Source organism: Hibiscus syriacus, unplaced genomic scaffold (genome assembly GCF_006381635.1).
Source record: "Hibiscus syriacus cultivar Baekdansim isolate YM2019G1 unplaced genomic scaffold, ASM638163v2 tig00111917_pilon, whole genome shotgun sequence".
Taxonomy (NCBI): Eukaryota; Viridiplantae; Streptophyta; class Magnoliopsida; order Malvales; family Malvaceae; genus Hibiscus; species Hibiscus syriacus.
Genome location: NW_024063213.1, coordinates 1,185,344 through 1,211,482, shown reverse-complemented (window position 1 = coordinate 1,211,482; position 26,139 = coordinate 1,185,344). Strand labels below are relative to the sequence as shown.

Here is a 26,139-nt window from a genome sequence, read left to right as displayed (position 1 = left end):
TTTACCTCTAATTAAACTTGATTAACTAAGGCTTTAGCGTCGATAAACGTTCCATGAAAGCCAAAAGGAACCCTGGAAGGTAATTTAATCGAAGCTTCGAGCTGTAAATTCATGGCATTTACAATTCTAAGCTCCGATGTCCATGTCTGTTCATCGTGAACAAAGGAAAGAATGTAACCGTCATCTTCCGTCGATTCGGAGTTGTTGTCTCGGGGTAAAAAATACGGCTCTCCTCCGTATTTTTTATCTCCATAAATGTGTTTTTTTACTTCTCCGGTAACAAGATCGACCTTGGCGAAACCCGATACCTTCGGCCAGGGTTCGGCGATGGCGAGATAAGCATACCGTGTCTTTCTTCCGAGGCGGTTCCGGTTCACCATTCCGGCTTCCAGGTTGACTTGGTCGGATTCCGAGATTATTGGGCGGCGCGTGCACTCACCTGTCTTTAAATTCAGCCTGATTTCGGACAGCACACTCTTTAAGCTTTCGTCACATTCGTTGAAAATAGAGTCGGGTGGTGTCACACAAGAACCGATCACTACCACTTCATCGGTTTCCGGCACTTCCCATGCGTTCCATAGATGAAAACAGAAGGTATTCTCCGATTCGACCCATATGATATCGTTAGTATCGGTCGCATTCTTCGAAAGAATCCCGAACCGGGACTTCTTGTTCTTATCGTAAGTCACCGGCGATCCGCCGGTGATCATCTCTTGAAGCTTGAACACAACTTGCTGGTCTGGGATCACCACGAAATTCTTCGTGATGGCGAAATCATGCATCATGGTCGGAACCGGCAAGGGAATCTCGACGTCGGGTGATTTTTTACCGTCGGGTGAAAATCTGAAGTACTTCAAGTACGGCTTTTGGACAACATCGTAACTCAAAGCGAAGAGTTCCTTGGAAACGGGGTCGATCTTGGGATGAGCAATCATTGTCGATTTAAGTTGTTCATCGAAATCGTATCGTCCAACAGTTTCCAAATCACCTGAGGAAGTGATGCGCACGTGGTAAGGAAGATCATCCTCGGACATAGCGAGAACTCGGTCGTTGAAATAGACAAGTCCGACGTTGGCCACGCCGGTACCTTGTTTATGATCGACGAGGCCGAAGAGTCCTCGAGCGTAAAACAGCATAAGCCTAGCAATCCCCAAATGGCCATGGAGTTCTCCGATTGCTTTAGGAAAAACAGGGCGGCCCAGTTCCTTCTCTTGTAAAAGCCTTTGCGTTTCGGTGAACCGGCAGGCGTAACTGGCGTCGCCATTGTTGATGCTAACAGCGTGAACCATGCCATCACCGTCGAACAAGTGGTGGCCAGCAACCGGCTCGAATAAAGGATTCGCACCGTTTCGGAGATAAACGCCGTTTATACAAGAAGGGATGGTGCCATCAACGGGGAGAGAATGCTTCACCGGCTTCTCCGGGACTGGAGCGAAGTTCCCGGCGATTTGAACCCGTGGGTCGGCGGTTTTAGGAAGTGGGTGTTGAAGCTCGCGTGAGAGCAACGCGCTCTCCGTCATGTCGAGCGCCATGGCCGCCGCTCTTTGCAGAAGATTCCACTTGGGCTTCACATCCTCTCTGGAATCCGGGTACGTTTGTTTGGAGAAATGGATAACGGAGGGAGAGTTGAGAGCTGAGTGAGCAATGTTAATGCCTTTGTTTCTCTTGGGCTGCCATTTTTGTCTGGGAGTGAAGTTCAAATATCCTTTTGCAGAGGAGGAAAGAGGATGAAAAACATGGGGTCTGGCCCAAATATTAGTTGAAGAAGCCATGAGCGTGTTTAAATCAAAGAAATCAAGAGTGGTTTAATGGTGACCCAGAGTGCTCTTTGCTTGTAGGAAAAAGAAAGCAAACATAAGGCAAAGACAGAGTGAAGAGGAGCCTTTGGAGGAAGGAAAGGAACGGAAAATGGGTATAAATAGAGTTGGGGAAGAGGTCCACCTCGGGCACCTAAGAGATGACCACGTGGTGGATTCATATTTTTTTCATTTGGACTTCCTAATGGTCAATTGCAAACATTAAAATATTCCAACACAAATTATATATTCAATTTATTCATTTTAATTAACAAACTATTTATTCAACCCACTCATTTTTTTTAGTGTAATCCACGTATTTATTACCTAATTTATTAATTTTGATTCGTTTTAATATTTAAATTTTTATTTTTTTTAAATCATATTTAACGTTTTATTTTGTTTTATTTTAGTATTCTTCGTTCAAAACTTAACCGTTTATTATTTAAATTATCAGTTTTTATACATAATTTTTTTTATTTTTTCAAAAATTAATTTTAAATTTTTAATGAAGGGTACTGAAATGAAATAAAAATAAATATTTAGGTATAGTTTTGAAAAAATTGAAAATCCAAGTACTAAAACAAACTAAAATTGATAATATAGGTACTAAATACGTAATTTACCCTATTTATTAAGTTAAATTGATTATAAAATATATGTTTTAAATATTTTTAATCATTTAATCATGAATATTCAATCATCCTTGTTACAATTGTGCGCGCCCGAATCAATTTGACTTCTCATTCATTTTAAAAATATATTTTTTATACGAACCAAATAATTTTAATAATTAAAATATAATTATTATTTTTAGAGATTACAAGTTAAAACATGACATATACAAAAGATATTTAAATGTTTATTATCAAATAATTAAATATTTAAATAGATAACACCTTATAATCTAACTTATAAATAACACAAATACTAATTATACAGGTGGAGCAAAAAAGAAAACTCCAAAGATTTTTTTGTTTGGTTTGTTTGAATAAGTTTGGAGGGGAGATGGTCCCAAAACTAGGACCAGTGAGAGTGAGAGTGAGAGTGAGAGTGAGAGACAGAGTTATCCTGCAAAAAGGCAGACAAAAAGTGAAAAATAAAGGTTTAATATCAAAATAACTGTCCAAAATATATTATTTTTCTCGTATAGGTATTTAAATTATTTTTTTAATCATCTCGATGCATAATATTATAAACGTTATCACTTTAAGTACTCAGATCATCAACGATGTTAATTTCTTTCGTTATGTGACACGTGTCACAATCTGATAATTTTAAAATTTTATTTAAAATTTTAAAATTTAAAATATATATATTTTAAAAAACATAAACATTTTGAAATAACCCTAAAACTTTAAAAACATTTATTTCAACTCCTAAACGCATTCCAACCATCACTCTTTTCCATCGATGAAGCTTCACTAGACCTTACCTCCTCTCGGAGACCAAAACCCCTATGGCATTGTGACCAATCAACAATCGATCGACGGTGAATCGACGTTTTATACCCCGCGAACCGTATGATGAAAATTATGGTCCCACATGATTTCGACGGTCAATCGACGACAACTACATCGGTGTATGACTAGGAGGGTGGCAGGGACTATGGTGGTCATGACCGGAAAAGGCGATGATAGCAGGTTAAGTTTAGGATTTGGGGATTTTGGGTTTTATAATTTAAGAAAAATTATTTTTTTATAAATATAATAATAATTTTAATATTTTTTTAAAAAATAAATTTTAAAATTACTAGATTGTGACTCGTGTCACTTAACTGAAGAAATTAACGCCGTTGATAGTCCGGACACCTAAAATGATAATGTTTGTAACGCTAGGCACCAGGATGAGTCAAAAAATATTTTAGGTACCTATTCGGGAAAAATTATAGTGTTTGGGCACTTATTTTGGTATTAAGCAAAAAATAAAACACCCAACTTTCTATTTTGTTTATATTCTAATCCTTCTTCCTTTGCATTTTCCACCACAAAAAAAAAATATCAAACGTCACGTCAAACGTCACTATTAAACCCACCTTCTCCAGTTTTGGGCAACTGTTATTTTCTTTCACATGATCGTCGTTATTGCTTCCTACATTTATACACAATACAACCCCATGAATCCATGAACGTCATAAGGTACTAAGCCCGGATTTTAGCATAAAGGGTAAAATATAATTAATAATAAAAAATAAAAGTGAGTTAAAATTTAATTTTAAAGCTCTAAATAAGTAATTAATTTTATATTTTTTAATGATAATTTTTTTTGAGGGTGCAGTACTCAAACTCTTACTTATCTCTGTCCCTGAATATAATCTCTCTTTCTACTTCTTAACAATAACGCGGATTCAAAATATTTTTTAAGGGTGAATATAAGTAAAACTATTAATTTTGGTTCATTTTAGTATTTAAATTTTTATTTTTTTAAATAATACCTAATGTTTAGTTTTTGTTTCATTTTAGTAATTTGTCGTTAAAAACTTAACGGATGGGCTCGTCGGCCATCACGTCCGTTGGCCGATGAAGTTCAAATTTCCATCCTGCACTTTTTTGACCCCCTGAATAGGATTCCGACTTCCGTTTCATCGGAAAATACGTCAATCTCCCCAGATCGATGATAGACTCTTCAACTTTTTCATCCTCTGATCCTTACTGTCAATTGTCCGATGGGTCTGAAATCAGACTATGTTGGCCGACTCATCATTCTCTCGTTGTCTAATGTTGTGATTGTCGTCCGTCCACTGGAGCTATGCCCCTAGCCCATCCCGTAAGTTTTTAATGATGAGGTACTAAAATGAAAAAAAATAAACATTAGGTATGATTTTGAAAAATATTAAAAGTTTAGGTACTAAAATAGACCAAAATTGATAATTTAAGTACTAAATGCATAATTTACTCAATAAATAATTTTATGAATAAAATTCATATTTCAGAGTCCCTTAATGGATTCGCCACTACTCTCCAACAGCTATGGTTCATTGAAATCCAGTGCCAATTACCCCCCCCCCACTCTTTCAACATGTCTCCTTATCCTAAATCACATAAGATAATATAACTAAATTATAAAGATTAAAAATAATTAAACTACAGAACATAAATTAAATCTAAAATTTTATAATCTTGAGGTGCTTCATTCAGAGTCACTCGATTTTTCTGTGATTGACAATGGAGGCTGAATTTGGGCACTTGCATGCCTGTTTCTACTGTTTCCAAAATATCCCATTGGCACTTACAAATAAGAAAGATGACACCAAAATACTTAGCTTTTTCGACGTCCCTATAATTTCCAAACCCTTAAAGACAGAAACCTTATAGTACAAGCATCATCCGTCATTATCGAATTTTTGGGGATGAAACCGAATCCGACTGTCGTCTATGGGGACGAAGCCGAACTCTAGTAGGCACAATAGTTGCATTGAGGCTCGAAAGATATTGGCATTAACGCCAGTTATGGTTGAAAGTTAAAGATGGCGACTGGCGTTGGGTAACAGTGCGTATATGTACTGTAAACACCTATGGAGTTTAGTGCCTATCATCAATTTCCAACGCTGTCGCGGGGCCATCTACAATGGTGTGTGATGGACATCTTTTTCTTCAACTTTCTATCGAAATATAACTTGTAAGCGATATCGAACTACTTTGAAAGTAAATGGGAAAAATATAGTAAAACGAGTAAAGTCCGATCAATCCTAGACACAAACTTTAAATTTACATAAAATATATTATAATCAATAGACAAATCCATTCTAGAATTTCATTTAATTAATTAACTTCCCCATGTCGGGGAGCAAGTGTTGAAGTTAGGTGCCTTAATTATATTACTGTACATCTGTTCATATTGTCATGTTCCGATAGCAAATCACTTACATGAAGGTTTTGTCTGTCTTAAACATATTAAAAATGAGACTAAGGGCTAAGGAGTTTTTAGTTTCCTCGGTCAGCAAATTACAGCCTAGCTTGCTTTCTAATCCTTAATTCTTTTATAATATGAATGCTTAATTAGTATATAATCATTGCTTAAGTATAATATAAAAGGAAATCAAGGAAAATTTTCTTCTATTTACAATAGTATTGTTCTCCATTGAGATCTCAAATTTGAGCAGTTACACTTACAATATGTGTGTTGTCCATAATTAAAAAAATATTAATAGACATGACATTATAATCACCCCAAATTATTGGAAAAAAATTATCGTTGTGATAGGTTTTTAAACAAGATTAACCTTCAATAATATTAAATTAGAAGGTATTAATATGGAAGTTCATAGAGTTCTTTCCATAGAACTCCACCTAAATTTTATATTTAATATATTATTGATAAATTTGATATATTAAATAATATTATAAAAAAGTACAAATAATGTATATATTAATATATATATTATGTGATGTCTAATATTACTAATTTATTATAAAAATAAACTACTAAAATAATGATCATTAAAATAAATTATTTCAAACAAATTATATATATATATATATATATACACACGAAATTATAAACGGAAATTTTTATATTTCATATTTTATTTTGCATAGAAATATTTATAGAATGTATATAAGCCGACAGTTATACAAAATGAGAGAATTTGGAGCGCCTGAAGAAAACAAAACTTGGTGATATAATTAGCCATCTAAACTTCAATGAAGAGCGGCGAAAATAACTGTTAAGATCTGCATAATCTAATATAATCTAATCTAATCATTAGATCCCTCACTTAATTTAATTTTAGTTAAAATCAATTAAAATCTTTTAAAAAAATATAATATATATACACTGGCTGATGCATGGAGTATCGAGGGCTCAAATTCGAATTTTCTTCAATTAATCATCTATTTTCTTGATGTTCACCCTGAAAATTTATTATGCCCATCCTGAAATCTAAAATTTCTTCAATTATGACATATTTTATTGACGATAACCACCCTGAAATTTTATTTATGTCTACTTTATTAAAAAAAATTATATCATTAACAAATATGTGTCCACTCTAAAAAAATATTTCTGGATCCACCATTGTATATATATGTATTTTTAAAAAAAATATTATTTCAAAATTTAAAAAAAAAATCCTATTTTCTCAAGCACAAATAATCGTAGATTCATCTAATAATAAATTGTTTATTATTTCACCTGGTATGGGTTCATAAATCTATTTTATATAAACTAATGGAAATGTGAAACATGGGATCTAACAGCCAATGTCGAAACACATGAATTGATTTTCTTTAATTTGATTGCCAGAAAGTAAAGTGAAAAGAGGATCTCAATGGGACAATACTAAAGATTGCTTTCATAAATTATTGAAAGATATATACTCCTAAATTTCTTTTAATCACATAAATATCTTAATGTCCTGAGTTGTCGGTCCATCTATGACACCCAAAAAACCACAAATCAAGTTAGGTTCAACCGTCTAATAAGATGCTTTTCGTTTATTTATATGAATGTGTAAGATTAAGATTTTGTATATAGACAATAATTCATTTTATATATAGTTAATGAATCATATAATAATATATCATATAATTAAGGACAAACCTAATATCTAAAATATATGATAATTTTAAATTTTAAATTTTAAATTATAAATTATCCCTGTCTACCCCTCTTTGATCCATTCATGTGTAAAATCGTATCTTTGACGAAAAGAATAATTATTGTCCACCAACTTGCACTAAACTTGTTAAGACATTATCATCGGAATTGTGTTAATGGGTTCAGGCTTTGAGCAGAGCGGTTTGAAAATGGAAACTAACTTTTTTTTACCAAAATTTCTACTTTAGTATTATTGCAAGGACGAATTTAATCTCATCCGTTTCGTATTATGATTTTTTTTTGAAAAATTCCTATTTTAGAGAAGAAAACAAAAATTTTACTCATAATAAATATTGAACACGCAATTTAAAGGAAAGAAAAAATATCGACTGATAATTTTTAATCATATGCTCTAGAGATTGTTACCGTATTATAACTTTACTATATATAAAATGATTATTGTGCCTTAACGGTCCACTTTTAAAATAACAAAGAACAATGTGTGCCTGAATATTTGAATGTTAAATAATTAAAAATCTTTTAAACATTCATTATCTTATAATTACCTCAAATTAATAAAAATATAAGATTTTAAAAAATAACAACCCAATTCACTAGAGCCAATGAACCATCCTCACAACTCTATGGAAGTGACAATGCAGACACTAGTTTGGCTTCGTGACATGGGGCATAATTGTACCATCTCATAAAGTGGCATTCTAATTATATTACATAGTTAAAATTAATTTTTTTAAATCTCATTATTTATTATTGTTAGTCTTAATCTTCGTTGCTTGTGGTGCCTCTTCAATCCAATCCTTGAGCTTGGGAAAGATTTCCCGACCTCGGCTAAGACATGCGCTGGGTTATTCTTCTTCCTCAAGACATGCACATAGGTAAGGTGTCACACCCTAATTTAGGGGCTAGATTTTATTAATTTAAAGTATCGAATTAAAGTCGTAACAAGGGAAAAGATGAGGATCAAATTGTAAATTTTTAAAATTTTCAGCACAATTTTGGAATACGTGTAAAGTTTAAGGACTTAACCCTAAATTTTACTCTTTTTTTGTTAGTGAAAAATATACCCATGGTGAAATCCCTAATTCCCAAATTTTCCTCCCTAAATTCCTAGCCGGTCGCGCCCTTTCTTCCCCGATTCTTCCTTCTCTGACCGGCTGTGCACGTCATCGTCTGTCCCAATCGAACTGGCGTTCTACCCTGACAAAACGCCAACTGTCAAAGGCTCCAGATTGACCGTCGTTCGTTATGGGTGAGAGGTTGAAGTTGTGTCGGATACCCCCTCGTCGCTTCGATTTTTTTCGAGTTCTCCGGCCGTCTCCGTCGCCTATCGCCTCACCGCCACCCTAGGAAGACTCCCCAGCTCCGTGCGATCAAAACCCGACCACTAGGTGAGGTTGTCGCCGCTGATTTCCCTCCATTGCTGGTGTGGGTAAGTCCCAAATGTTTTCGGTTAATTTAGCCCTGTTTGGTTGATGTTTTTGGTCTGAAATGGTGTGTAGTTGTTAGTGGAGTAATCGACCTACCACCCCGAGCCCGTCGCTGCCGCTACACGCCTCTACGTGTTCGTGAGCTTCCTCCCTGCCTTGGAAACATTCTATATCCAATCTAGTCAGTCTAGACCAGCTCGAACCGGTCAACCCGATCTAAACCGGGTCTGTTTAAATCGACCAAGTCAACTCGTTTGAGTCATCCCGTTGACTTTGACTCGTTGACTTTGACCCAAAAAGTTAAATTTTTGAAAAGTTATATTTTATGTTTTTCGATGTCCTAAGTTCGAATCCGAAGTTAATTTTTCCAAATTCGCACTCAGTAAGCCATTTTCAGTGTTTTACCTTCAGATTCAATTTGGTTTCTCAATTAAGTTTAGTTTCTGACGTAAATTCAGTTGCTATGTATCCGAAGAATTATTGGACGTTGAATTCAAGTTCGAGAGTGATTGAATGGTGTTTAAATGTTTGATCGGTGGAGCACAAAAATCAAGGTAATAATTTACTACCTTTTGTATGCTTTCCGAAAATTGTTGATAATTGGTAACTGCATCGATGAAATGATTGGTCCTTTGGGTAAAATTAATTATTTTTTTGGACTCGAACATAATTTCGGTAAAAAGACAATAAATTGTATAAGACTCAGATGGTTCGCATAAGAAACTGGAAGATTGATCGGAAATAAATATAAGTTCAGTGATTCATTAATAAATGAATTGATTTTAAGATCCGTAAATTTTGATTAATTTCTTTAAAGATTGAATGTCGGGAATATTTGGATATGAAATTACCAAAAATAGCCCTATGGGGTAAAATTACGAAAATGCCTTGTATTGTAAAAGTCCAATACTTCCCTTGATGGTGAAGAATAACCTAGAAAGAACATATTTGACCAATTATCATAAAAGTTCATATTGTTTGGATTGAAAAGAATTACCGAAATGTCCTCGAGCTACGAAATAAACTCAAATATTCAAATGACCAAAGTACCCTGAACTCTAAAGGAACTAGAATACTTTGAAGCCTAATTTATCAGAAGTAATGCCACTGATAGGCTGAATTGGAATGACGTTAATATGCTTAAAATGTAAAATTGATTATGGATGACTATAATAATATAGGTGACTTGAGAACTCAAATTATGATTCGCTTGAACCTTGGAATCACCGATTAAATTCCTGATCTATTTGAAAAACCCCAAAAATAAACTTCTACATTTGGAAATTCTTAATACGACGATTCCCTTGTTTTTGAATGATCATTTGAAGATTAGATTACTGGAAGTGCGACACGTCACTAAAGTATTTAAATGATGGATTATTCTCAAGTTTTGAAATAACTAATGTTCCTAGACTCCAAAATGATTATAATAACCCCGAATAACGAGATGGCCTAAATACTTTAGGGCTTGGATTAAATGAATATCGTTGGATAGACTATGAGAACATCGATGAACCTAAATGATGTACTGCCTCTAAAGGTTATGGAGCATGACCCAAGTCGTCGGACATTATGGGATACTATTACAACACGTAAATAAAATAAATACCAACGGAATACCTGTTCGTCTCCTCAAGAACTGGTCAAAGATGATTCTGATATTGATCAGATCAGCTGGTGCAGTCAGTAATAAGAAGTGAATAATAGTGAAGTATCACGGTCCAGGTGATTGACATATATCATAGTGTTGGGATTTGTTCAGTTCGAGATGACTCGATATACTAATAAATCGATATGAATCTTAAGTAACATGAATCATCATTTCACTATTATTGGATTAAGCTACTAAGAATCCATCAGAAATTAAAATGTCTGAAATAACCCTATTTACCTGCATAATGGAACACTCATGTTATATCTAGATCTTCAAAAAAATTTCTGATGTAAAGGTTCCTGAGTACCTTTTTAATATACTCGAATCTTAAATGATTCTTGAAACATCAATTTCTGAATGTTGATTAGATCTGCTAATGAACAAACCCTTTTCTATAGAGACCTCAAATATGAATCTCAACTAATCTATAGAAGTTATATGTTTTTCCTTCCTGGTAATGATCAATGACCTCTGAAAAATATCCGAATGACTGATGAATATGTTAGCAATCAAACCCCCATTGTTATAGGGGTCTCGTTTATGAAATTTAACCAATTTGCAGAAATTTCTTGTTTCCCCCACTGGATAATTGCTAAGTACCTCCAGAAAATAACTGGATCCTCTAGTGTGTTCCCTATGTAGTACATTACTATTTTTTCTATTTGAAAATATGTTTCACCAAAGTTTATGATTTACTAATTTATTGATTTACTGGCTTATGAACTATGGTTACCTGAAATGTGCTATCTGGTTTCCTGTTTTCACTAGAAAATATAATCGTTCTTGATTTATGGATCATGGAATCTATCGGTTACTACTTGAACTGTTTTATTGGGACATTATTTGGGTAGGATACTGGAGTATGGATGTTCAGCTCGGTCAAATTGGTAATTCCTTAAATAGGTCAGACCGATCGAGCTGGTAATTCCTTACGGACCTAAGGTGACCCTTAGGTAGGCTCCGAGGCCCCGAGAAACTTTCTTGGATTGGCTCTCAGGCCCCAAGGCACTCCATTGGGTAAATCATGAGACTGCATATGGTGTATGGGTGGAGGGCATTTATGTGATTTAAATAACTACATGATCATTTTTACTATATACTACTGGATCATTATTTTTATATTAAAGTTACTACTCAATCTGATTTCTACTGGGTACTGTATGGGTAGGCTAGAGTATGTTGGTTCAGCTCGATCAAACTAGTAATTCCATATATAGGTTCAAACCGATCGAGCTGGTAATTCCTTACAGACCTAAGATGACCCTTGGGTAGGCTCCGAGGCCTCAAGAAACTTTCTTGGGTAGGCTCTCAGGCCCCAAGGTACTCCCTTAGGGTGACTCATTTACTATGTGTTTAGGGTAGGTCTTTATGGATGCAGTTATGGGGAAACTGCATAAAGATATTCAGCTGGAGGTTCTTCAATGGTTTTAGAAATATGTTTTAAATTGTTATTGTTTTAAAAATATCTATATCTTTTCACTGGTTTTGGTTGGAACACATTAGACATCCTATTCTGATCTCCTGAAAACTTGGTACTCTGAATGTTTCCTATGGAATGAAATCTTTATGACTTTTACTCGATGAAATATCAGTGAAACCTCAGCTCATTACGAAAATATGTAGACGACTGAGTCAATAAGGAAAACTTTTGATGTTCCTTTTATCTGCTTGTCCTTTGGCATCACTTTGTAGTTCTAAATTACTGAGCTTCCCAAAGCTTACTCTTTTACTCATCATTTCATGTTAAAAAAATCAAACCAGTACAACTATCGACATCAGTAAAGGAGTTCCACAAGCATTGCTTGCGGAGTATGGTGCATGTAGGTTGTATTGTGTTTTTATATTCGAGTCTGAAATCTGTTTTATTTCTGAATATTGTTAAATTTTATTATTGTATATATAAATTGTTTTATGATTTTAAGAGTTTTAACAAAAATTTTAAAATTTCCCTAATTTTTATTGTGGGTTGCTCCGGTGGCCTTTATGTGATACCTCGAATCAGATTGGGTCACCCACATCGGTACGGTATGAGGCAGGGTATCAAATAGCGTTCCGAAAACGCTATAGCGGCCGTGATATTGCGGTCGTGCCACCGTCCGAAATCGCTATTCATGGTTTTTGCGGTGGGTCACGGATTCACATCGATCGCGGTCGATTGCGCCCGCAATTTAACGGGAAACGGACGATTGCGCCGATAACGGGACGCAATCACCGTTATTCCAACCGTTACTGAAAAAAACTTAAGAAAAGATGATTTTTTTGTGTTCATCGTCACCAATCCTTTTTCTTTTCTTTTTAAATTCACGTTTTTTATACATGCATGTTGAGATTTAAAAGGAAAAAGAAAATAGAAAAGTAAAAAGGAAGAACGAACCTGTTTTGTGGGTCTCGCCGGAGTGAAATTCATTATAATCGGAGAAAGAAATCTTCGTCGGAGGTTAAGATTGTTGAAGAAAAAAAGAAAAACATTCACGCTTTGGATTTAGGCTAAAACATGTTATGGTTTTGGAGTTTTTTTATCTGGTTTTGATACTTGAGTGTTGAGAGAAGAGAGTAGAAAGAAATGAGGAAGAAATGAGAGAACGTGGTGGGGGGGAAGAATAGAGTTTAGGATTAAATATTTTAGGCTTTATTAGTCTTAAAACAAAATATTCTGGACCTATTTTTATTAAGTTATAAAATATATCTTTATGAAATATTAATTTGCTATCCTTTCAATTTTTAAAATTTATAATTTAATCTATAGTTTAGAATGTAAAATTTAATTTTTGTTTAATTTAGTCCTAATTTCAGTAATTTAAATAATAATGTGTTCACAATGTTATCATGAATTAATTATTTTATCCTGTTACCAGAGTTTTAAAGTCTTCTGTATAGTTAAACTATATTATATATATGTCATTTTAACTTAAAAAACATTCTAAAAATCATTAAAAATGACTCATTATAATTATAATTATAATTATTATGTTTTATGATAAGTTATGCAAAATTTAAAATAATTCACGACCGCGGCACCCGCAGTGACTACGATGACGTCCGTTATGTCCGCAACCGTGATAAACGCGACGTGACCGAAAACGCTATTTAAATCCCTGGTATGATGGTGTTACATAAGGAGCTCAAAAAACCCACTAATCACTTTGATATTTGATATGATCGGGAAGATATATGAATGATCCTCACTTGATGAATTGATTTTGAGGATAACCATTAAAGCATCACCTTACACCAATAAACGGCGAAAACCAAGATCCTGAGCAAGACAAAGGTCCTGGAAGCAAGCCGTGGCTTCTGCCATTTCAGGGCTTGCAACAGAATAGTTTGGGTAAGTTGCAGCTGCCATGATAAGACCTTCAAAATTTCTGAATATGATACTTGAAAAGGATTTATGATTAGCATAATCAAAACTTGCATAAAAATTAATTTTGATCGAGTCGGTGGGAGGGGCTGCCAAACGTGTTGACTGATTGGGAGGATGCTTTCTTACAGGTTCCTGATGCATCCCTTTCTTGCAGAAACAAGGAAGCACCTCTCGTAATATCATCAGTTGTTTGGTGAGTGCCTTCGTGGATTATTTTGTTTCTGGCTGACCAAATCTTCCAAAAAGCAGTTATGAGAATTTTTCTTTAGGGGTTTCTTATAGATCTGAAAATGTCTGCAAAACACTTAATAAAATTTTGTTCTGCACGGACCATGAGAAGATTGATGCCGAGGGAGAGCAGAACTTGGAAGACAAATTGGCAGTCATGAGCTAATACCCTGATCACATAAGATGCATTTAGGATCCACTGCTATTTTCCGCATTATGAGATTTGATTAGGTAGGGATATAATTGTTGACAAACCTCCAAAAGTGAATCTTCAATTTAGAAGGTAATTGATTGCGAGATAGCTTCACTGATGAGCCAGCGATACCCACTTCGAACAGAATAGAGGCCTGAATTATCTCCCCTCCAGTAGATAAGATCGGGTGAAGGATTAGCATGTAGAGGCATACAAAGGATTTGTTCTGCCACATGAGAGGGAAACAAGGTTTGAATGAGATCCGATTTCTAAGTACGAGTGGAGCTCTCAATGAGATCCGAGACGCGGGTGAAACGATTGTCTATTAAAGTCGAATTTACCCTAACATTACCTTTGCCCTAGATCCATGTGTCTGTCCAAATGTTGATAGGATGGCCATCGATAACCATCCAGCCAATGCCCTTTTTGACAAGGCCGCGAACGTACTAGATGCTTTTCCACGAGTAAGAGGGGTTTGAACCAAGATTTGCCTCCCGAAAATTCGAATTGGGAAAATAACGGGCTTTAAGGACTTTGGACAGTAAGATGTTTGGTTTAGCGAGAAGGTTCCATCCTTGCTTGGCAAGCAGCGCGATGTTGAACTTGGCGAGATCCCGGAAACCATACCTCCAAATTACTTAGGAAGACATAGGTAGTTCCAACTTGCCAAATGTATACCCTTCTTCAAACCACTGTTACGCCACCAGAACTTGCCATGATAGATTCGAGGTCTCGACAAAGAGATTTGGGGAAGAGAAAGCATTGCATGGCATAGATCGGAATGGATTGCAAGACAGACTTCACAAAAGTTTCTTTTCCGCCTATAGAAAGACGCATGTTACTTCAGTTACCAGTTTTCTTGATCATTTTGTCTTTAAGGTTTGCAAAAGCTACTCTTTTTTGTCTCCCACTCATCGTAGGTAAATGCAAGTATTTTTCAGGGTTAGTAGTGTGTCGAACCCCGAATATAGAACTGATTGCCATTGACGTGTGATCCGAAACATTGGAGCTGAAGTAGATAAGGGACTTGGAATAGTTTACGAGCTGTCCCGAAATATTCTCATAGGTAGAAATGAAGTTATCGCTACCAACTCGATTTCTGCATACAAGTCAGTTATTATCGTTATTAACGGTTTTATAGCATGGGTTGCACCATGAAATGAAGTTATGGGCACACGATTTAAGTAAATATTATATACTTAATTATGGATAATATATATTTATACAGATAAAGTTAGCCATTAACGTTGATGGAAACTTTGAAACTGAGTATAGTTACAAAATAAATATGTAATTGTCTTTATAAATATTTTTGAAGTTACTAATATAACTATAAGTGGAGGTATAAATAATATACATTCGAATAATTATCATAAAGAATGATTATATATAAAAATCATTAATTTTATTAATGAAGTGTCACGTTGTACATTGATATAATAGACTAGAAATCATATTTAGTACATATATTTATAACTTTTGAATCTATTAAACAATTTCAATAATAAAAGAGATTATGGTCATCTCAAATATAAGTAGTTACGTCTGTAAAATGTGTAATTTAAGAAAAAAATATTAGACAAAGTTAGGTTTCGATATTCATTGTGAGACAAAAGGATATTAATTCAAAAAAAATTGATTTTCTTTAATAAAGAACCATACTCTTTAAATTTCTTCATGATTTAAGGTGCAATCTAATGTAAAAGGAAATGTATTTAAAAGAATCACGACATATTTTCCAACAGAGTTTCGCACGCTTTCCTTAAATAGTTTGTTAAATTTCGTGTTCCATGTGTCTTCGAATTTGTTTTTTGGTCAAGTATCTTAGGAGAGATTTTCATCGTCCTCATGCATGAACCATAGCTTTATGGTCTTCTTTAGTTCTAATTAAATTTGGGTAAAAAAAAAGTGGAGTATGTCCAGGATGAGTATATGATTCGAATTCGACGGGTCTCGACCTAACTTTATCTGGTCTGAATTAAAAAAACGAATTTGAGTTTTGGTGATCAGATCGGGTTTAGAATGAAAAATATCTAACCCGAATCGATCCAAAAAATATAATTTTACCATTTAGGGATAATTACAATAAGTCTCCTTTATATATATTTTCAATTAAATTTATATTTTAATGAATAAAAGTAATATTTTTATGGATATATTATTTCAGGTCAAATCAGATTAGGTCCGATCATGTTTTATCTCAAAAGGACGAGTTGGATTCAGGTTGGGTGGATGGTGTATTCAAGTTGAACGAAAATCCGACCCGACTAGATACGGACGTAGGTTTTTATGTTAGGGGGCAAGCTTAAACTTATAAAATTCCAGGGAAGACGAATAAAATTTTAGGGGACAAAAACATATTTTCAATAGAAAATACATAAAAATCTAAAATATATGGTGATTTTAGATTTTTAGGGGGCGACCGTCCCCACCCGCCCCATCTAGGTCCATCCTTGGACCTGACCCAACACATGCCCATCCTTATATATTATGTATGTCTTTTTTGTTTAAGTGGTATATGGATTAATCAAAAATTTTTATTCTTATTTTTAGATTTTAGAGTTTTTTTTATAATTAAGAGAAAAATAGAGTTGCAATTCTACATAAGATGTCAATATTACTTAATTATTAGGATAATGGCGGATTTTACTATTTTTTTTAAATAGTTTGGTTAAGAACATGCATGAGTTATTTTCTAAAAGAAATCGTTGCAATTTCACATTAGTTGGTTGAGTGGGTTTTAATTTGATTGCTACTGTTATTGTTACAATAATTTAAGGATTGCGATTTCGAATATATTTAAACACGTACGGTTTTATATATGTTAGAGCTTCAATTTTTAAAATTTTAAGAATGTGAGAATTTCTAAAATTTTAGATAACGAAAATTTATTATCAAAATAAAATATTTAAAGTATATAATAATTTAAAATTTTCAAAGATATGCCCACTCGCTCCCTTCTATCCATCCATGCTTAAACACATGATACACAATATCAACCAAGTCCATCAATAATTCTATTAACATGGAGGTTATTGAAGAATTGTCATTGATGCTAAATCATGTATGCACGTATTCACGTTGCATGTACCCATGCATGCCAATAATTTGATATTTCAACAAAATAAAACATAGCTCTATCCCATATATCACTTTCGCTTTCAACCTTGTTCTCCACAAAGCTTAATTGACTTTTTCTAATATAATAATAATAATTTCATTCAACGAAGTAATCCATAAAAAGAGGGCAAAATATGTATTTAGTACTTAAACTATTAATTTTGGTTTGTTTAGTATTTAAATTTTTAATTTTTTCAAAACCATATTTAACATTTAGTTTTTATTTTATTTTAGTATCCGCAGTTATAAACTTAACGTTGTTTAGTACCAAAACTAATAGTTTTGGTCCATTTTAGTACCTAAACTTTCAATTTTTTCAAAACTTAACGTTAAATTTTGAACGAGGTACTAAAATGAAATACAAACTAAAGTTTTTGATAGCAAGGTTCTAAAATGAAACAAAAACTAAACTTTAATTATGATTTGTTTTTTTTTTAAAAATAAAAGTTTAGATACTAAAATTGGCAAAATTAATAGTTTTGATACTAAACACGAAATGTATCCTAACAATGTCAACCTTGGCTAATGATGACAATTAGGGATGAGCATTACCCCGATTGAATTTTAGTCTATCTAAATTCAATTCAAGTATTATTTATATTTATCTGTCATTTGATTCAATTTGAATTTAATAAAATTCTATTTAATATGAAATTAGATCTAAATTGATAATATTTTATTTTTAAGACTCAAAGTAATTATATATAATAAATAAATTCAATTTTTAAAATTCAAAGATGGATGGAATAAATAATTGGGGGGCAGAACCCAAAAAGGATAAAATGGCACGAAATGTTAATGCATATAGATGAAGAGTTTGACTAAATGAAGATAGAATGGGAAAAATAATGTAGCACTGCCATTGATAAGGTACTTGGTTCATTGCAAGTGCCCAAAGTTACGTCTTTTCGAGAAATGATAAAACTTTTTCACATAATTCCATGACAAGTGCTACAAAGCTGCAGATTTAATGTGGGGGTCATTATCTAAGTAAATGGCTTACAAGAACCAAAAAGAAAACTAAAGTCAATAATGTCTTTTAACTACACATCATGGAAAAAAAACATTATGTTCTGTCATGTTTGGTGACATTGCACTTGACAATATGTTTATTTCTTTTTTTCAGTTTCTTCACGCGAATAAATTTAATGCATATGATAAGTTGAGAGAAAAAATAGTTGATATTTTAAAATGAAATTTGAATCGATTTAATCACCTTTAATATTAAATTTACAATATCTTAAGTTGAATATTTTTTTAACAATGTCATGTTAAATCTTTAAGTATGTCTTTATCTCTCTCTTTAATGAAAATATTGTAGATTAATTTGATGAAATGTTAAAAATGTGTAAAGATTAATCGTGATATGTAGTGTAATGATTGTTCATCGTGTCGTCTAATTATATGATCAAAGATTCGATTTTAATTGAAAAAAATGAAATACATTTTATGATCGATCATTTATTTCTTTTGAGATATAGTCAGAAATAAGAAAAATTAATTATATTACTAACACGATAAATATTATGGTTTAAAAAAAAATATCAAGTAGTCTCAGTGGTCAAAATGAAATGTTGTTTTTCCTAAAAAAATTCTTGAGTTTAACTAGCTATCTGCAATAGAGTATGACTATTACTAAATTAAAAAAAATTCTAAATAAATACTATTTTGTAATCATTTATACTATTTAAAAAAACCCTTTGTGAATATGGTACTTAAAAGGCCCAAATTTGTACGTGTTAATGGTGAAAAAAGAATCTAAGTCTGGATTTGAAAGAAAGAAGCCCAGCAATATCGAAAAATTGTATGGGGCTCGAATAAAATGTAGAAGGATAGTTTTGCTCTAATTTGTCTCGATCAATCGCTCAACAGCCCTGGCAAAGTCGTTTCCTGTGAAAATAAGGAAAACTCGTGTAATGTCGTCTCTTGTAGAGTTTTCCTCCGCTAAGAAGCTTTATTGCATTGTTTTGACCTTTGTTTTTAATTACTCTTATTTCAATGAGTGGACAGCATAGACCATAGTGTATATCTTCTTAAATGTCCACTTAGACACGCTTTTGTGATTTTCTGAAGAGGGGTAAAACGTACCATTTTTCATGCCTTGAATATCTTCGTTTTACACCAACGGACTTCTACCTACACAACGCATATTTGATGCAGAAAAGAAAACTCGACTTACATATTCTGATATAATATATAGTTAGGGAATTAATTCTATCATCGACCAAACCAAATTTCTATTAACCGAATTAATTAAACTTTTTTTTCATTAACAGTTAGTTGAATAGATTTTTTTAGAAAAAATATTAACCGAATCAAACCAAACAAATTGGAGACAAAACAAGACTTATAGATGTACGAGTGGTATTTAGGTTTTAACAATATCCAAGTGTGAATCTCATAGCAGGGAAGTGCCAAAACAGAGGCTAAATATGCTTTACAATTACAACGTCGATTGCAACAAAATAAGCACTACACGTTACTGTACACGGATCTGACATGGGATTTCAGAGCCTGTCTCACTGGAGGAGACCAATGTTTCCCTTGTCATTTACAAGGTGATATCTGTTGTAAAAAAATGGAAAATCATGCCAAGTAATTGTATATTTGTGGGTTGTTCTTGTCGCGCTCCAGGTACTCCCTGTCGATGAGAGACTCGATTCTTTTCTTCAAATCAGCTGGTTTAATGGGAAACTTAAGCTGTGTTCAATGAAAGAAACTTGTTCTCAGAAATGGATATGCCCAAATGCAACTTAAAAGCTTAGTGTCCCTTTAGAGACCTGTTATGCATGATTTTCAGAAATATACATCACCTGTTGGAAGAGTTCGGTTATCAAAAGAGTGTGACTCAGCACTTTCCTTGTCTTCATTATCCGGACAATAGCAGCATCAACCTGCAATAAATCAAGTGATGATACAAAATATTAGACTAAGCTCCTCGTGATATCGTCCTCTTCAGTTAACAGACGGCTAAAAAGGAGAATGTGTGAGTGACGCAGAGCCAAACCTGATACTGACGGTCTTGAAATACTCTTTCAGTGGTGCTTGTATTCTCCTCCACTGTCTCTTTCATCTGGATTGCATTTACCTGCATTTCAAAAAGAAAAGCCAGCTCGATGATCTATCATTCATGCAAGTGGTAATCACTGAACTCAGATTCATTACAAAACCTTTTTATGGTAATTTAGTGGAATATCATAGAGATGAGAATGACAGTAGTTTAATTGTTCTTAGCCACCATAAGTTTGCAAATAGATGTACCTTTAGACGATAGAGAGGAGCAGTAAACACTTCATTGAAAATGAATGAATCGTCATCTTCAACATCCCTCCCTTTTGGCAACTGCAGCACACAAATTCAAACATAAAAAGGAAAAGATAACATTACGGTAATCCCAATAATATAATGGCCATACCTTTTGCAGGACTCTTACTTTCCCACATGCAAGGGACTGCAAGGTCCTCCTCAACTCCTTGTCCTCAATGCCAGTGGAATCCTTAATGTCTTGAAAGCTAAGCTTTTCAGCATCGTTGAACAACATCAGAACTACAGTCTAGAGGTTAAAAGAAAAACCAGAAAATATATTAAAACCTGTCTTCTTGATGAGAAATTACAAAAAGAGAATGGCTCACAAGACGCCAAAACATACCTGAAATAAGGAAACTGCCAGCTCCTTTTTGCCTTTGGGGAAATCTACTTTTAACACACAATGACCCAATGAATTTTGCCACATTAGACGCCTCCCACTGTACTTACTCAAATAGAACTCCTTAAAGATGTCCTGTTAGGCCAGGCAGAAGAAAAGCGTCAGATAACTTTTAGATAAAAACTTCATGGTGTCAATAACAGTAAACATTTCATCACAAAGCCTGATACAAACCTGATAGACATTCAACTCATGAGGAAGCCTAACAGCCATAGGCGGATAAGTTGGCCAGTACCTGCCCAGCTCAACAACCAAAATAGAATCAAACACCTTGAGAACAGACCAGTTGTTTAAGCAGCTATGATTTGACTCAAATAATGGTTAAATGTGATTTACCCAGTTGCTAAGACATGGACACTCATCTCAATTCCTGATGGAAGTTGTTTCCTGGCTTGGGATGATTGCTTGAATGATTCATTTATCTCCTTTGATAGTTCAATATCCTGGATAAAAAAAACAAGAACCCACATTCAATAAAATTAAAGTCTATATTGCTAGTTCTCATGGGTCAAACAAAACATGTATGTATACACAAATACAAGGACAGTTTGGGGGAAAGTGTAACTTTGCCATAAAACAACATACAGCAAGATCAACCACAGAACATTAGGTGATTTAATAACAAACATAAACCCATAGTTCTAATCCATGAAAAAAATTGCATTAATATCAGATTCAAATTAATCACATATCATTAGCCATCCTAGAACTGAAAGTATAACTGGAAAGGAAACTCAAGTGTGCAATGTGCTAATCCTTCCTAGTTTCCTGATACTCAAGGAAAGATGTACAAGAAGTTTAGAAGTAAATCTAGTTAGTATTGTAACCATTCCATACATAAGAATTAATCACAAACCCCATATATTCTGTTGATTGCTGGATCGTGCATTAACCAGTACACAAGTAGGTATCCAATAAATAAAAGATATTTAACTTATTGAATCCTTTACTCTTCTCTTCTGACATGATTCTATTACTTTAAGATTTATCTTTATGATCCATCCTCAGGAACAATGAATATAATACATGAGCATGAGGAATAACACTCCTGGGGCCCAGTACCACCACCAGCATGAGACATATTCTTAGTGCCTTAGTGGTTATAAAAGATATGGACTGTCCATGTTTAAAAATCCCTAAAGGCTGCAGCTTACCAGATTCATTGTTAGAAATTCAAATGGAAAAATATGTGGAATGATTTCTTTTACAAATTTATATAAAAAAGATATAAACCTTGAACATTCCTTCAAGTTTGTTTGTAAACTGGCTGCCACATTCTGTCTTCAGCTGCAGCATCGTAACAACATAACATTAACAATTTAATACAATCTTTATTGTTTAGAGCATGAATCATTTAATTCGAAGATGAAGATACTGACCTTAGAAATCATGGATTTCTCTGCATCAATAGAAGCACTCTTTCCTAATAGCAGTCTTTTAGCAAGATCCTTCTTATAGAATGCTTCAAAGACGTCCTTGCCCTTAATTATCAACAAAAACATCATTCACATCTCTAGCATTTGCTCGAAGGGCAAGAAAAGAAAGAAACGCACAAAAAAGAACTGTTATTTCGGGAAAAGGTAAATTTAATAATTTTTATCAGCCAACTCTACCTGGATGAACCTAAATAAAACCAAAACTTTATCCAGTGTACCCTCTAATTCCTCTTCAGAAGTACCCTTATTACCAGCACGAAGCTTTTCATCCAGAAACTTTGCAATTAGCTCAGCAGGTCGGTTCTATTAAACACAACAGTGTTCAACCATCAGTCAAGTTTAAAATATGGCAATCTAAATAATGATTATTACTTCGCTGATGTAAGGAAAAATATGAATGCATTTTTTAAAAAATAATCTCCAAATACAAAGGACAAGAATGCTAACTTGACGAAGGTTAATTAGATGCTCAAATGAATCCTTAATGGTGTTGCAAAATGCCTCATTCTTGGAAAAGCTTTCTTCCAATACAGAGTCAAGTAAGACCTTGAATTCTAACAAAGAAGACACCATGTCCTTGTCTTTCTCTTCATCCATGACAAGGGTCTGCCCAGTTCTCCGAATATATGAGCTTAGGGCCTGCCTGAGTGATTCAAGAGCATTGACCCTTGAAAACAGTGAGTACATCCTCTGAAGGTCCTCTATACGATGTCCATCCATCAGAATCTTAAATCCCTGTAGAATCAGAGAAACAATAACTATTAATAAGATGAAAATACAAGCAGGTACTCAAAACAAAAAGGAAAACCAAATATACATATTCACACCTTATCAATAATGGAAGGTATATGACGTTCAAGGAGCTGCCTTTCTGCTGTTGCTATTAGTGGCTTTCTTGTAATAGCATCCAGGTAGAGTAAACATCTTTCATTTTCTTCACGTAACCTCATCTGCATCAATACACACAAACTGTTACTAACATAAACTTACACAAAAATTGTAGAGGGATAAACATTCAAATTCCATATATATGGAATAATATGATAAATTTAACATTCGTTTTAGAAGGATAAAACATGTACAATTCAAAATACAGAGTACCAGTCACTGCTAATTGAGAACGTGAAATATGAAGAGGCACCTCTACATGCTTCAAGTAATCTGGAACATCTGATTGCTGCATGTATTTCATTCCTTCAGCTGCATAAAACTCAGATGTGCACTCCAGGAATGGCTTCTCAAAACTTTCCGAGTAAATGCCCAAAGCAGTAAACATCTTCAGAAGATGGTTAAGTAGTGTCCTGTCAACTGCTTCACCTAACCTGCATGATCAAAGCAGACACAGTGGATTACAAGATGCAGATTTAATTAACACCTGAATGATGAGAATTAATTACTAACATCATCCAAGAAACTATTGGGCAAAATTTATGTGGAAGGAAACTAAATGCATGAGAATTACAAGAAAGAAAGCAATAAAATAGTAAGTTCCTCAACAATTTTTAGGTTTTTTCCTGAGAATGATGGAAGCATAGACGATTCAAATGAGCTAGAACAAAGCAGGTTATAGTTAAATTGATTAGGCATCCTAATTGATAGAAAGAGAAGTAAACTAACTTCTTTCCACAATAGAAAATATTTAACCACCTTCTACAACTAAAATCATAGAAAGAGAAGTAAACTAAGCAAAGGAATAGTAACATTGAAACAACAATTTATTCATTGATTGGCCTGACACAGAAAATTCAGTGTGATATCGACTTCGTTTAAGGGCATCTAAAACAAGTTAAACCATAGCATTTGTTTATCCCAACTATGACCTTTCATCCAACCATGTTACGTTTTATGTACCAATAGGACAAAACAATAAAAGGTTACAATGGCAGCTTTTTCAATTTATTAAACCTTTCCAACCACAACATCCAGAGAAGGATAGTTCATCCATAAGTTCTGCAACACTCAATGAGACCCAATCTTACATTATCCATCTAAAACTATTATGCATTTTTTGCATAGGTTGTTACTTTGGAACCCACAAAAATAGAATAGGAAAATCTTTTTCCACATTTCAACTTGAATTTTATTAGCGTTACCTCTCACTCTCAATCATTCTTAAAAGACCGGTGACAGTTTTGTGCTCAACTTCTGGAGCTAGAGAAAGATGTTTTCGGAAGTGTTGCAGGCCCATGTCCCACAAAGAACGTACATTTGGGTTTTGTTTAACATATGTTCTGTCCAGGTACAAGGCTATACCACGAATCATCAACATTTGATCACAGAGATCTTGCCAATATTTTTCAACAAGCGATAAGAAAACCACCAGGTCAGGGCTTTGCCCAACCAAAGTTTTTAATGCCACAGATATATGTTCTTCACATTCTTTTTCAATTCGTTGATACAGACTTCCTCCCATCTTGTGCAGGCAAAGATCATTGACAGCCTGAATGGAGAATACCCAATTATCAAGGCTCAATATCGCTCACACTGCAAATGGCTATCATAATAAAAATAAAGAGGAAGGGGAAAAAGTGAGACTTACCTGGTAAAGCTTCTCCAAGTCACAAGGATCTGGTTGCTTCAGAAATATAGCATTAACGGCTGACTTCAGCTTCGCCCATGTTTCCTCCTCAAAATTTGTAGGCAATGTCGGTTTTGCTACAGAAAACCAAGAGAAGAAGTTAAAGTTGTATCAGAAACCCTTAGGAGTATATGCTCTAAATATTTTCATCGTAAGCAAATGCAATGCTCTTCTAGTTTCTTATAATTAATTTATATAAACTATATACAAAATCAGATTTGCATAAAAATCCAAAATTAAAAAAATACTTCAAGCCTCATTACAGTTCCTTGAAAATTAGACTTATTAATATGTAATAAGAATACCAGCTAACTAAAAGCCATATTTAGCTGCTTGGTAAGATAAAGTAACTAATTATACTTGTGCAAGCACGCATCAAATATGCTTACAAACAAATAGCTTTCAATTTACACAGCCCAAATGGCACAATCCAATTTTAATTAATTAGTGTTATCTCAGAATAACAGTAAAAGCAATAAACATAGATTTGTCAATCCTAAGATCTTAAAATCGAACAAAACCCCTTTCTAAAATTGACCTCCTCTAATCTCCAAAAATTTTCATTCCAAAATCGACCCAACAACCAAAGCCACTAAATTGCTAAGACCATACTCTCGAATCAACTGAAAATAAGAAAATCTTATATAAAAAAACACCCAGGAAATAAATTATACAAGAAATGAGATATATTAAAAAGAAACCCAAACCTTTAACGAGTTTGATGACGAGTTTTTTGGCGGGTTGAGGTGGGGTAGCCTTTTTGCGAGACAAATTAGCGGCGGCGGGAGCACGGGCATCGTCGGACTTGGAATCATAGTCGAGGGCAATAGACGAAGGGTCGAAAACGACGTCGTTGTCGCCTTGGTTGTTGTGGTGGTGGTTGTGAATGCCGTTCTTGTTCGGGTCGAGAGAGCAAGCCACAGCTTGGGACTTGGCTTTCTTCATTGGTGGCTGAAAGTGAGAAGAGGAGGTGGAAGCGGCGGCGTTGGAGCTGAGAGAGCGTTTGGTGGGGGGGAGAGACATGAAAGTGATCAACAAAGCATTGTAACAATTTACAGCTTCTATTATTTATTTAATT

At 34.0% G+C, this 26,139-nt stretch overlaps 2 protein-coding genes across 3 annotated transcripts; both read right to left on the bottom strand.

The window, feature by feature from the left end:
- Positions 1-1,870, bottom strand: LOC120172956 (9-cis-epoxycarotenoid dioxygenase NCED2, chloroplastic-like). Its single transcript, XM_039180271.1, has one exon. It carries the CDS (start codon positions 1,770-1,772, stop codon positions 12-14), a length of 1,761 nt encoding a protein of 586 aa, XP_039036202.1. The 5' UTR covers positions 1,773-1,870; the 3' UTR covers positions 1-11.
- Positions 701-26,139, bottom strand: LOC120172955 (cullin-4-like). 2 transcript variants are annotated; one of them, XM_039180270.1, is made up of 20 exons: positions 25,769-26,139; positions 25,023-25,138; positions 24,577-24,923; positions 23,625-23,805; positions 23,311-23,433; positions 22,931-23,218; positions 22,661-22,786; positions 22,427-22,528; positions 22,281-22,334; positions 21,384-21,490; positions 21,222-21,282; positions 20,991-21,122; positions 20,757-20,894; positions 20,603-20,683; positions 20,349-20,429; positions 20,155-20,235; positions 19,915-20,041; positions 7,443-7,453; positions 2,997-3,003; positions 701-712 (listed from the first exon to the last, which is right to left on the bottom strand). In XM_039180270.1, exons 1-17 carry the CDS (start codon positions 26,082-26,084, stop codon positions 19,928-19,930), a joined length of 2,448 nt encoding a protein of 815 aa, XP_039036201.1. In that variant the 5' UTR covers positions 26,085-26,139; the 3' UTR covers positions 701-712; positions 2,997-3,003; positions 7,443-7,453; positions 19,915-19,927. The 2 variants fall into 2 exon arrangements, with proteins under 2 accessions (XP_039036201.1, XP_039036200.1); XM_039180269.1 differs by lacking the exons at positions 701-712; positions 2,997-3,003; positions 7,443-7,453 and having other exon boundaries at positions 19,856-20,041.